This window comes from Coenobita brevimanus, chromosome 101 (assembly GCF_032717465.1).
Source record: "Coenobita brevimanus isolate Jiangsu-jjx chromosome 101, ASM3271746v2, whole genome shotgun sequence".
Taxonomy (NCBI): domain Eukaryota; kingdom Metazoa; phylum Arthropoda; class Malacostraca; order Decapoda; family Coenobitidae; genus Coenobita; species Coenobita brevimanus.
The window spans coordinates 56502127-56516163 of NC_137054.1; the positions used below are offsets into that span (position 1 = coordinate 56502127).

General features: G+C 40.8%; 1 protein-coding gene across 1 annotated transcript in view; it reads left to right on the forward strand.

Moving 5' to 3' along the window:
• The window catches only part of LOC145415044 (metabotropic glutamate receptor 6-like), a 172353-nt gene extending 159426 nt beyond the window's left edge, over positions 1-12927 (forward strand). Inside the window, 2 exon segments of the mRNA XM_080284460.1 lie at positions 8467-8611; positions 12892-12927. Coding sequence (XP_080140586.1) covers positions 8467-8611; positions 12892-12927 — 181 coding nt within the window.
• Positions 12928-14037: the final 1110 nt, after the last annotated feature.

The following is a 14037-nucleotide window of genomic DNA, read 5'->3' on the forward strand; positions in this document are numbered from 1 at the left end:
CATGTCATGTAAGTTCCCCCTGCTGATACCAAGACACCAGTCCTGTATGAGACAGCCCTAGCATGTATTCAGTATGGACAGTGAGTGTTAGCACAGAAGTGGTGACATGAAGTGTAGGAAGACTACTGGGCCTTGGGATAGGCCACTGTCCCTGAGAAATTGGCCCTGAAGCCTTTGCCCCAAGTCAGACACATTAAAAAGAAAAAAAATATTGCAGAAGAAGAGAAAATGGACATAAATGAGTATATAACCTATGGGGAAGCAACAGCAAGAGGACACTGCAAAAAAACTGCACAATAAGAGAGGCGATAAAGACTTAAGGAAATTCGGTTTCCCAAATAGAGCAGTTGATCAGTGGAATGCACTACCGATTTAAATAGTGAGTGCCAAAACTATTCATAAATTTAAGGATATGTACAATAAAAATGGTTTAAAACATGGGAGAGTATGAGTTTGACTCATTCCTGTAAAGGTACAGTTAGGTAAGAACACACACACACACACACACACTCGCTGGTGCAGTGGTAACGTTCCCGCTTACCAACTGGTGGACGGGAGTTCGCGCCTCGCTCAGTTTGTGAAAAGTTTCATTGACAAAATGGGTGGTTACTGTCCCCCTTGAGCAAGGGGACGGGTGTGTGCGTGTGTGAAGGTCACAGCCTTGCCCTTAGATTGGACTATATGAGCTCTCAACTCCCTTCCGGGAGGGTAAAAGCTGACGATCACGACCATCAAGTGATCCTGACCGACCCGGTGAATTACACACACACACACACACACACACACACACACACACAACAGAGAGTGCCTATATCAATACATACCAAACAGTACAGAATGAAGGGTAAATTGCCAAGCCATAGATGGGAATGTTAAATCATCTTGGGTCTTAGACCAGTGGTTGCCAAACTTTTCCTTTCTGTGGCTCCCTGAACAAAATACAGTAATCCTCAGTTTATCCAACACAGCATTACTCAACATCTGCCATTATCTGACAAAGCAGAAACTCTGGCCGAACTAAAGCAATGTCTGTTTATTATTGCCTTAACTGACGATGTGGGAAACCATCTCCCTTACCTAACATGTGTCAGGAAATACGGAAACCACCATACAGAGTCTAATCCAGTCCAACGAAACAGCCAATGAAGAGATTAAGAATTTGAAGAGGGAGAATGTTGAACTGAGGAGGAAACTTGAAGAGAGTACTAATAAAACGGAGAAGGTGAGTAATGTACTAGAAGAACACAAGGCAAAGTGGGCACACGTAGAAGAAGAACAGAAAGAAGTGGTCAGCTTAAGAGAGATCATCCAGGAAGAAAGGGAAATGAACAAGAAAGAAATGGAAGAAAATGTAGTGAAAATACTGAAGAAAAAAGAGAAAATAGTGAGAGAAACTGTAGAAAGGAACAGATGTGTGGTAGTATTTGGAAACAGGGAAGAGGAAGAAAAGGTTAGGTTCGCAAGACTCGAGAAAGACACGAACATGGTGAGAGGAATATTAGGCAAGATTGACCCCGAAGGAGACAAGTGGGTAAAAGAAATTGAGGAAGTAAGGAGGATAGGGCCTTATAAGAAAGGGGAAACAAGACCAATGAGAGTCAAGTTTACATCAGAAAGTGTAATAAATGAGATACTTAAAGTGACCTGGAAATTAAGCAAAGAGGCGGGGATGGAAAATATTATAATAAGAAAAGATCTGAATGAAGAAGAAAGAGAAGTTTTAAAATCATTAAAGGAAGAAGTAAAGGAAAAAAATGATAAGAGGACAGAGGAAGAACGTAATACTTTTTTTGGAGAGTATTGGATATGAAAGTAAGGAATTGGTATTTAAGGAAATAGAAGTGAAGGAAACTAGGGGGATGGTTGTGAAAGATCAGAAGTTGAAGAAGTGGTACGGACAGAGAGTAGGAGAGAAGAGGGTATTAATAATGTCAAAAATAATTTGAAGGTGATATATACTAATGTTGATGGTTTCATATCGACAAGGATCGAAATTAATGATTTCTTGAGAGAACATGAACCTGATGTCATGTGCCTTGTAGAGACCAAATTAAGAGAAGATATTGATGTTCATTTGGGAGATGGTAAATACAAACTGTGGAGAAAAGACAGGAAAGAAAAAAAGGGAGGAGGAGTGATGATAGCAGTGAAGAACAACATAAATGTAGATACTGTGGAAATGGGAGAAGGCAGGGCTGAAGTGATATATATGAAATTAGAAACTGGAGAGAATGTTAAGAGAGATATGGCGGTAGTGTATGTTCCCCCAAAGACGAGAGCATGGAAGGATGACGAATACCATGAGATGTTGTCAGATATGGCTAGCTACTTGCAAAAAATAATTGAGAAAAGCAATAATATAATTTTGGTGGGTGACTTTAATTGTAAAGAGGTGAACTGGGAGGAATGGTACTCGGGAGGCGGCGAGGATTCGTGGGGTACTATGTTATTAAATATAATAATGAATAATGTGATGACGCAGTGGGTCAAAGAAGAGACACGGTTTCGAGGTGAGGACACACCAGCAAGGTTAGATTTACTGTTCACCAAAGAACCCGATGTAATAGAATCATTGGAATATCTCTGTCCTTTGGGAAAAAGTGATCACGTGGTCATTGAGTTCCAGATGTTAATAGGAAACGTCGAGCCAAGAGACGAGCTTCATAGACAGGGAAGATACAACTTTGGCAAAGCAAATTTTACAGGATTGAGAAACTTTTTTGAAAATGCGGATTGGAGAAAATTCAGAGAAACAAGAGAGATACAGAGGAAGTGGGATATCTTTCTAGACCTCTATAACTTGGGAGTGGAAAAATTTGTACCAAGAGTAAGAGGGAAAGAAAACAGGAAAAAGGAGTGGTTTAATAGAAGGTGTATGATAGCCAAAAAAGAGAGAGATAAGGCGTGGAACAATTGGAGAAAGAGAGGTAACGACAGAACAAAGGAAGAATATAAAAGAACAAGAAACGAATACACAAGAATACGTAGGGAAGAAGAAAGGAATTTTGAAAAAGGTATAATTGACAAATGCAAGGATGAACCCAAACTGTTTTATAGATTTGTTAATGGCAAACTGAAACAAAAGGAAGGAATCACCAAGCTGAAAGTAGATGGAGAGGTCTTTAAGGATGCGGCAATGCAAGCAGAAATAATGAACAAACGTTTACAGTCAGTTTTCACTAAAGAAAAGGAGCTTGTGGAAGGGGAGGGAGTGATTAGAAATGTTCCGGTGATGAAAGATATAAAAGTGGAGGTGCAGGAAGTGTATAAATTACTGGAAACTCAAGATGTAAGGAAAGCCCCAGGACCTGATGGAATTTCTAATTGGGTACTGAAGGAATGCAGAGAACAACTGGCGGATAAAATTCACAGCTTAATTGTATGCTCACTGGAAGAGGGGAAAGTGCCAAAAGAATGGAAGAGGGCAAATGTGGTACCAATTTACAAGGGGGAAACAGGGAAGAACCCCTGAATTATAGACCAGTGTCTCTAACCAGCATGGTCGCAAAATTGTGTGAGAGAATCCTGAAAGACAGATGGATAAAATATCTGGAAGAGATGAATATTTTGGCTGAATGTCAGTTTGGATTCAGAAGTGGAAGGTCATGTGTTTCAAACTTGTTGAGCTTTTACTCAAGAGCGATTGATGTGGTACAGGAGAGAGATGGTTGGGTGGATTGTGTGTACTTAGACTTAGAGAAGGCCTTTGACAAGGTACCTCATAAGAGACTAATGTGGAAACTAGAATATATAGGAGGACTAAAGGGGAAACTTCTGGAATGGATGAGAGACTTTTTGAGAGACAGACAAATGAGGACAGTAATAAAGGAAAAGATGTCTGGATGGAGGGAAGTAACAAGTGGAGTCCCTCAAGGCTCAGTGTTGGCGCCAGTAATGTTCCTGATTTACATAAATGATATGGTAGATGGAGTGAACAGTTATGCGAGTCTGTTTGCTGATGATGTAAAGATCTTGAGGAAGATAGAGGTTGAGGAGGATTGTAAAATACTGCAGGAGGATTTGGATAGGATACACAATTGGAGCCGGACGTGGGAAATGAAATTTAATGTAAAGAAATGTAAAATATTGGAAATGGGTAAAAGTAGCAGGAGACCATCACTGAATTATTTTTTGGGTAATGAATTAATCACAAAAAGGAGAGAAGAGAAAGATTTGGGAGTGCTGGTCCAAGATAGTTTGTCACCAGAAAAGCACATTAACAAGATAGTTGGAGAGACTTATAAGCTCTTGACTAACATAAGAGTAGCATTTCATTATATGGATGAGGAAATGATGAAAAAATTGATAGTGGCCATGATCCGCCCCAGGTTAGAATATGCAGCGGTAGTGTGGTGCCCACACAAAAGAAAGATATAAACAAGATTGAGAGAATACAAAGAACAGCAACCAAGATGGTCCCCAGTCTGACAGACCTGTCATACAGAGAGAGGCTGGAAAAACTGGATTTGCCTTCGTTAGAGGAAAGGAGAAAGAGGGGAGACATGATTGCGGTGTTCAGGACCATGGTGGGAGTAGATAAAATTGACAAAGAAGATCTGTTTGTATGGGATAAGAGAGCAACAAGAGGACATGGAATGAAATTGAAAAAGTCAAGCTGCTTGAAGGATATCAAGAAATATAGCTTTCCTTACAGAAGTATAGACTTATGGAATAGCCTGGACAAAGAGATCGTCCAGTCTAAAAACTTAAACGAGTTTAAAGTTAAATTCGACTTACTGAGAAACAGCGACGGAAACCCACGAGCATAGTACATTTCGTGTATATCACAATTAGGTATATTCTTAAATATTTGAAACGACTTAGACAAAGAGGTGGTGCATGAGAAAAACATTCATGTGTGTAAAGGTAGACTTGATAAATGTGGATATGGAGACAGGACAACACGAGCATTGCTCAATTCCTGTATACTACAAATAGGTAAATACAAATAGGTAAATACAGTAGTATCTAGCAGTTAGTCCATCCATCCATCCATCCATCATCCAATCCTACATTGCCCTGTGAGGGGCGTAGGAGCCCCAGGGCTAGGCGGTTAGTCCCGACAATTAAATGAGAGTGACCAGCCTCACTCATCCCTGAGTGGCATTACATGAGCAGTCAACCTCAAGCACCCCTTGGATATAAACCTTCACCAGCTCAATCCGATTGGAGCACAATAATTACCCACTAAACCACCAGGAGCCATAATTTAGTTATATGGTTACCACCCAGCATAGTAAATGGTTTCCTGGCATACAGGAAACCATTTGGCTTGTCACTTAGTGTAGTCATCCACAGGCAGAAGGAAGAGGAAAAAATGAAAGAAAGAAAGACAGAAGAGGGAGTGTAAAGTCACCCATGGGCATAAGGACAAGGAAAGAATGAAGGAAAGGAAGACAGAAGAGGATGGAAGGAAAGAAGGCTGGAGGAGAGGAAAGGGCAGACACCCAAGAGCACCACTACATCAAGTGAGTGGATGGTGAGTGCCCCCACCTACCACTAGCAGTAAGTCATTAGGAGCATTTAAAACTAGGATAGATAAGGCACTGGAGTTATGTTATACTATGTTAATTAGACACCTTGAATGTCATTCACAGTAAAACTGACTCCTAATAGCCACCTACAGTAAAATTCAGGATTAGTGTGCAACCCATAAATATACTTCAGTACTGATGAATTTTTTGCAGTTGAGTTTAACAGTTTTCATTACTGAGAGCATATGATTTACTACATCAAATTATAAGGACAACCCTACTTCAAACCCTTCCATCACACAGGACCATCATGACATAGCTGGCACCCTTGAGCACATTCACCACGTCCACTCTCTTAACCTCCTTGTTCAAGCCTCTCACAGTCCCGCAGGCAATCCAACCTGCCGACTTTTACAGCATACATGTTACTGTTAAACACATTCACCACTTCCTCTCTTATTCTCTTTGTTCAAGCCTTTCACTGTTGCTTACTTATCGTTCATACCTAGCACTCTTAACACATTCACCACTTCCACCCTCTTACTGTCCTCATTCATGCCTCTTACACTCCATTCAGCCAAATGATCCTGCCCTTTTGCTGGACCATGGGCAGGTACTGGGGAATGTTGGGATATATATTGTAGTTACCATCCAGCATAGTAAATGGTCTCCATTTGGCTTCTTGCTCAGAGCAGGTTTTAGCAACTGTGATAAATTAAAATAGAGATGCAATATATGAACTTAAAATAACACCCCAAATGTGAAATGAAGACTCAGTGGTATAGCTGAATTACAGTTTATTACCAGTTAAGATATCTGTGGTTGACCCACATATGTGGGCATAGGAAAGGTCATATTTCACATGGAACTAAATACTTTGTTCTTATTTGATGCCCAGTGAATTGGAAATCTCTGCTTTGCAGAGACACTTAGGCAAGGTGGAGAATATACGCTGTCAGCCAGTATGCTAATAATATGGTAACCATCGTCAAGCGTCTCTCACTGAATATATTTTAGTAAATATTGCACTTTAAAATTCCAGGAATTCATCTTGCATTGCCTTCAGGTATATTCTGCATGACATGGCTAATGAATATCTTGCCTCAGGAAAATAATCATGAAAATCTGTCACCAGTGACCCTTGATGCCAAAGATAAATCCATGGCCTCCTGAAAAATCCACACAGCTCCAAAATGGAAACCACTGTCTTAAGGCAGTCTAATCTCTAGCATCACTTGCCATGCAGCCTACTGCCTCCAGGTTTATCAGTAACCCTACCACCTCAAGGACATTGCATTGCCTGTGTAGCCATCATCCATCCATCCATCATCCAATCCTGTGTTGCCCCATGAGGAGCAGAGGAGCCTGGTGTTAGGCAAGTTGGTCCTGACATTTAAGATGAGAGTGACCAGCCTCACTCATCCTGAATGGCATTACATGAGCAATAAACCTCAACCATCCCTTGGATGTGAACCTACACAGGCTCAGTCTGACTGGAGCACCTTAGTTACCAACCAAACTATGAGGTGCCATAATTTGGTTATCTGGTTACCACCCAGCATAGTAAATGGTTTCCTTGTGTACAGGAAACCATTTGGCTTGTCACTCAGTGTAGAGTCACCCATAGGCAGAAGGAAAGGGAAAGAATGAAAGAAAGAAAGACAGAAGAAGGAGTGTAAAGCCACCCGTAGCCAGAAGGAAGTGGAAAGAACGAAGGAAAGAAAGACAGAAGATGAAGGAAGGACGAGAGGAAAGGGCAGACAGCCAAAGCAGCACTACATTGAGTGAGTGGATGGCGAGCGTCCCCACCTAACACCACACAGAGATTTTTCAAGTCTGTTTTTAAAAAACACTTTTAGCATTATCACAGAGAATGAGAAAATGCACCCTGTATTTTCATTGGGCATATTCCTGGTGTTCAAGGCATATTGTCATCTCCCATTAAGTTAGCTGAAACTAATTATTAAATCCAAGACATTGATTATACTAAAAATCACTGTGATTGCCTGATAATCATCTAAGCTTCCTTAATATTTTCAGGTACTTATTCAAGCTTAACATGTAAACTGACTATCATGCATCATGTAATATTACACCATTCTTTCACTCATTAGAGCACATATTTTTGTTCATATTTTGAAAATTACTTATATAAAATCAGAAAATTTTTATAAATAGGTTCTTTGAATATTTTTATTGCAGTCATTTCTCAAGTTTTTTCTTATTTCACTGTCCACCTAATACCGATAATGTAATTAGCAAAGACAGCAGACGCATACTGTATGTGTTCCTTCTCTTAGTGCTAGTGGGAGAATGAGACATGTGATAAGGCATGAGAACTCGTGGGGAGAGTAACTCAGTAGCTCACACCAATACTAGAACCATCACACTTCAAACAGTGGTGCAAAACATAATATAGTGGATATATATACATCCCTTACAGCACTGACCCTTCCTGCCCCAAATGTGTGTGGACACAACTCGAGGCAGAGACAGTTTCTACTATGTCTATCTAGCATAATGGGCTTTCAGCACTGCTGTCTCTGTTTTTATACTTCTGTATCAAGATGTTCCACATAACTGGAAACCAAGTTGGATTGGTGGTTAGATGCCAGCATGAATGATTAATAGGAGGGAAAAAATAATTGTATAGAGCAAACTTCCTTCTCCTTATTCCATTTATATTACATATTACATATAGAAGGATATTATCACTCTGCAGTATTCCATTTTGTGACTTTGCCTTGTGATAAGTGCAGTGTTCTGTATCATTTATAAATGCAACAAAGAATTAACTGTGTGTTAAACACAGATACTGTACCTTTTATTACCATTTCCTTTTTTGCGTTCAGATGACTAATTGACTTACATTATACAAAGTTCTTGCAAGTTAGATCATCATGTAAATTACACATAACAATACTACTTTTATTATTCTAAATATTAATATTGGATGGCTCTAAATAATTGCATTATATCTTCTTTTCAACAGTGGTTTTGTCCAACTGGGTTGCCTCTTCTTCCCAAAAGTGTATATAGTGCTGTTCAAACCAGAAAAAAATACTCGCGATGCAGTGATGAGTGTCCGGCCCAGCTCCACCTATGCCCTGGATGTCTCCTTTCCTCACCCTCTGACTGTATCCTTTCCCAAGAAACCTTTACCCACTTCTCACTCATCCCCAGCTCTCAACTTAGCTAATGGTAAGAAAACTTCTGAATATTTTCATAATGTATGGTACAATACAGAAACTGTAGCAGCAATGAAGAAAAAAAAGAAATGGGTAGGGCACAAACAAAAAAGGAGTTCAGATGAAAGATTGAGGGAATGTACAGAAAGTAAGTGATATATAATGAAATAAAAGAAAGAAAGGAAGAATGACAGTGCTAATTAAGATTTTTGGAAATAAAATGAAAGTGAAATATCAGGAAGCAGGCAACTATTTTGCAGGAATGAAGGGCTTACTGTCAAAAACTTAGTTAACATATTGGTTTAAAATAAATTCATCCATCTATCTATCTATAGCCTGACGCCCTAATCCAGCAAAGGGTGGCCGCAGACAAAATGCCTCCAAGCCGCTCTGTCACCCACCATTTGCCTACCCTCCCCCCAACTCACTCCCCCCCTCCCTCATATACCTCTCAACTCCATCCCTTCACCTCATCCTCAGTCTTCCCCTCCCTTTCCCTTCCTCCACCTTACCTACATACACCCTCTTAGTCAGTCTTTCATCCTCCATTCTCTCCACATGTCCAAACCACCTGAGTGTATTTTTCCTAATCATCTCAACCACATCCACTTCCACCCCACAACGTTCCTTCACTTCTTCATTCATCATCCTGTCCCTCCATGTCACTCCACATGCTCCTCTCAAGTAACTCATTTCCACTGCTCTCACTCTTGACTTGTTCCCCTCTTGCAAGGTCCACGCCTCGCTTCCATACGTCAGGGTAGGGATCACAATACCATGATGCAGTGACTTCTTAACTTCCATACTCACCTCCCTATTTCTCATCACTGCTTTCAGTGTACCAACAACCTTTCTTCCCTGCTGTACCCTTTCACGTACTTCATCCCCCAAAGTTCCATCCTTACTCATCACACTACCCAAGTACTTGAATGCACTCACATTCTCCATATCCTCACCATCCAACCTCACTGCACACTCTGTGACTTCATTCCTCTCAAACACCATATCTTTACTCTTGTTTACATTAACTTTCAGGTTCCTCTTCTTACACACTGTCCCAAATTCATTCACCAAACCTTGCAACTCCCATTCATCTTCACTCAGCAATACTGTATCATCAGCAAACAGCAACACTGGAATCTTCCAAATCTCACCCTCATTCATTAGAGCCACCCCCACATCCACTGGCCTACCTTGCACCTCCTTTACTACCCCATCCATGTATATATTAAACAGCCATGGAGACATCACACAACCCTGTTTCAGTCCCATATTGAGGTCAAAGAACTCGCTCAGCTCACAATCCACTCGCACCATAGCCCTAGCTCCTTCGTACATACTCTTCACAGCACTCAACAATTTCCCCTCCACTCCATATATTCTTAATACCTTCCACATGCCTTGCCTATCTATTCTGTCATAAGCCTTCTGCAAGTCCATGAAGGCAGCATACACTTTCTTTCCCTTCTCTAGATACTTCTCCACTAAACATCTTAGAACAAATATCTTCTCCACACACCCTCTTCCCTTCCTAAATCCCCCTTGTTCTTCTCCAACTAGCTCCTCTGTTATATGCCTAACCCTATCAGTGTTCATATATTCTTCCAGTCACATTGAGAAGGCAAATACCCCTATGGTTACCACATACTTCTCTCTCCCCTTTTCCTTTGTATAAAGAAACAATTATATCTGATTTCCAGTCCTCTGGAACCCTTCCCTCTTCCCAAGCCAATCTACACAACTTCCATATCCACTCCACTACAATCTCACCCCCATACTTCAGCATTTCACCACTCACTCCATCAATTCCTGGGACCTTTCCCATCTTGATCTTCTTCATTGCTTCCACTACTTCTGCCCTACTGATCTCTTCCTCCCTCCTCTCACCTCTTCTTTTCCCAGCCATTCCCCAGCCACTTATACTCGCACTGCTGTCACTCTCTACATTCAACAAATCCTCAAAGTGCTTCTTCCATCTCCTCAATTTCTCCCTCTTCTCCACCAACAATCTGTTATTCCTATCTTTCACTCCCCTACTATTTCTACTTTCATACTGCCTTACTTTCTTTACCTCCTTCCAAAACAATTTCTTACTCTCCCTCCATTTCACACTCAGATTCCTCCCAAACTCTTCATCCAATTTCGTCTTACTCTCCTTCACCAGTCTCTTCACCTCCCTTCTCGTGCTCACATACACCTCTCTCTTCTCTCTCTCATCTTCTCCCCAGCCACTATCTCTAGCCATTCACTATATGCCTTCTTTTTTTGTTCCACAGCTCATTTCACATCATCATTCCACCATGCTGTCCCTTGCACACCCCTGCATCTCCTCCTCACTCCACAAACCACCTCATATGCTGCGCCTATCTCTTCCGTGAATATCTTACATACGTCTTCCACCCCTTCCTTTTGCTCTAACTCATACCCTCCGAATCTTTCTTCCATTATGCCCTTAAATTCATGCTCAGAAATTTAAATGATGTAATGAGCAGAGAGAATATCTGACAAATTAAGAGGTGGGAATATTGAAAGAATAAAAATGCTAGGTTAGACTAGTGAATACTGAAGAAGAAATGTAGTACCCAAGAGTATATCAGTGGAAATGAAAAATGCAGTGAAATGCAGTACATTTGAAGAAGAGGTACAGTAGACTGTTGCTATAACGGACTAACTGGGGGAAAGCCAGGTCCATTAAAGCCAATGGTCCGTTATATCTGAGAGTCCCCCCCCCCCTTGAGGGGAATTTCAAGTACATATTTGAAAGTAAATGAGTACAGTAGCATATTCTAGTACATAAACATATGATATACCCATTTTACACTGATGTGGTCCATAATTTTGCTCTTTTGCTGCTTATTTCACATCCTTTTCATAGCACTTCTTCATGACTAGTACGGTATTATCATAGTGTGTTATTGCAACTTGGCAGTCACAATGGGTAGAGGGTAATTTCAGGCCAGGTTGGAGTAAAATGGGTAGGAAACACATGCACTGTGACCTGTAGTGCCCCATTTACTGGACATCGTTCATTATAGCTGAGAAAAGTTTGGTGGGTTTCATGGCATCCATTAAATCTGATATCCACTGTACCAGAGCCTGCTGTAGTGAGGGTCTAGTGTATATGATAGGAGGTTATTAGGCTTATGCAGGAATGACAAAATGTAATGACGAATGAAAGGGTTTGAAGTGAACAGTTATAATAAATGGAAGAGATACCAAGTCTTCCCTAAGCCTTTGTTTCTAACTCTGCCCTAAAATATTTAGGTGCCCTTCCTCCCTCCAGCTCCTCATACCCATCAGTAAAACTTCTTAACTCATGGATTGTGAGCCACAGCCCAGGCTGGGTAGCGTCGTGTTCCAAGCCACAGCTCAGGCTATGCTAACCTTCCAGTGGCCGTGCATCACTGCTAACTACTCCATCCCTACATAAACTTATGCATGGTGCTATGCAAAGACAGAGAGAGAGAGATAGAGAGATTTTTTCTTTTTCACCAGTTTATAATAAAAAAATAAAAAAATCACCACACCCCCATGCAAACTTATGCATGGCGCTATGCAAAGACGGAGAGAGAGAGTGAAAGAGAGATTTCTTTTTTCATCAGATGATGCCCTGGATGTTTATCTTCAAGTTTATAATAAAACCCTTTTTTTTTTTTTTTTTTAAGCACCATGGGATAGGATAAAAAAAAGGTAATTGCACAATCCATGGGTTAAAAGGATGTACTTTGTGCCCTCAGTATTAAGAAGGAATACAGTCCTGACCGCATCCCTCCTCTAGTTTTCAAGAACCATGCTATTCTGCTGACAACCTGCCAAAACAAACTTTTGCCTTTACCGGGCTCTTGCTGCAAATTTGCTTTCATTCAGTCTGTCCCAAAGAAGGGTGACCAACCCTTTAGCCATCGTCCAAGTACAGTACTGTAATCTCTTGTGCAGTATTTCTAAAGAGTGAATCTGCCCTCAGCATGAAGATTTTGATGCATCTTTCCTTTCTGAGCTGCAGTAGAGTTTCAGCAAGGATGATTCACTGGTGATCATACAGTCCTCTCAGATTCTTGGCCATGCCCTTTTTTTTTGGACTTCAGTGAAATATTTGCAGTTGTGCAAGACATCTCAAATGTCTTTGGCAGAATATTACACAGATCACTAATTTCCAAATTGCCCTCCTACTTTTTCTAGCCATCTTTCTGTAACCTTGATATGATGTTTCCTTTTTGGTCATTCCACAGCAGGAGTTGTTGATGGTCACCATCATCTACAACTAACTAGTGATGTTAACCAAGTTTCTATTCAGTCACTTGTTTCTTTCATCGTATTCATCTGTGACCTTCTTTGCTGTAGGCCATGTACAGCTCTACTGAATGGCACATCACTTGCATCACCCTTCATTTTTCCACATGCTCCTCAGTGGCCATCAAAGGATTAGTCAGTACAACAGTCATGGGCTGAGGCTCTGTCACATCTGATTTATAATTTGTCTTTATTTCTGTTTGGGGTAAAAGAAACCTGGTACTCAGAACTCAGTTCCTGCACTAGAGTACATGCACATTACACACACCTCCTGTATCAGAATTCATCATAATGGCGACAAAACACCCTACCTCAGAGTTCAGGGGGTGGGGGGACAGATGCCCACACCATCTACCCCTCTCCTGATGATGACAAAGCAAGATGCATGGAACCAGTGTCAGATACTGTTCCTTCATTTCTTCAGCATTTACAGGCTTTTCTCTAACTTCTTCTCTGTTGAACATTACCTTTCTTCCTCTAGGCCTCACCTTCTGTTCTACACTGAGACTTAGTTGTCTGAGGCAACAGACAGCAAACCCTTCTCTGTATCCCCTTACTTTCTCTATACCCATTTCAAAGCCAAAGGTGGCTGTTGTGTGTATGTACATGACAACATATCTTGCTCTTGCACTCTTGAACTTAAATCGTCATAGTTCTCTACACTCTGGCTTCAGCAGTGCTGTCATTTTCCAGCTAAATATGACTGTGCTGTTTATTTTTCCCCTAAGTCAACCAACTGTACAAAATTTTGTGTCTTGCTTCTAGGGTGGAACACATTCTTTCCATTTCTCCTTTTCCTGAAATCTCCATCCCCAGTAATTTCATTGTTTACCACCACCACTTTGGCTCTCATTCTTTGATCCACTTGATGAACAAACCTACATCTTTTCTCTTTCCAGTGACCTAAAATAGCTTTAGCATGTACAGCACCATACCCATATCCCTGACTGCCTTGGAGACAGTTCCAACATTTTTTTTTTTCTCCAACTAATCCATGTGCTTATTCTGTCAATCTGTTTTTCTCCATTGGACATCTCTGATCACAACCTTATCACCATAACCTGTTCTATCACTTCATAAAGGCA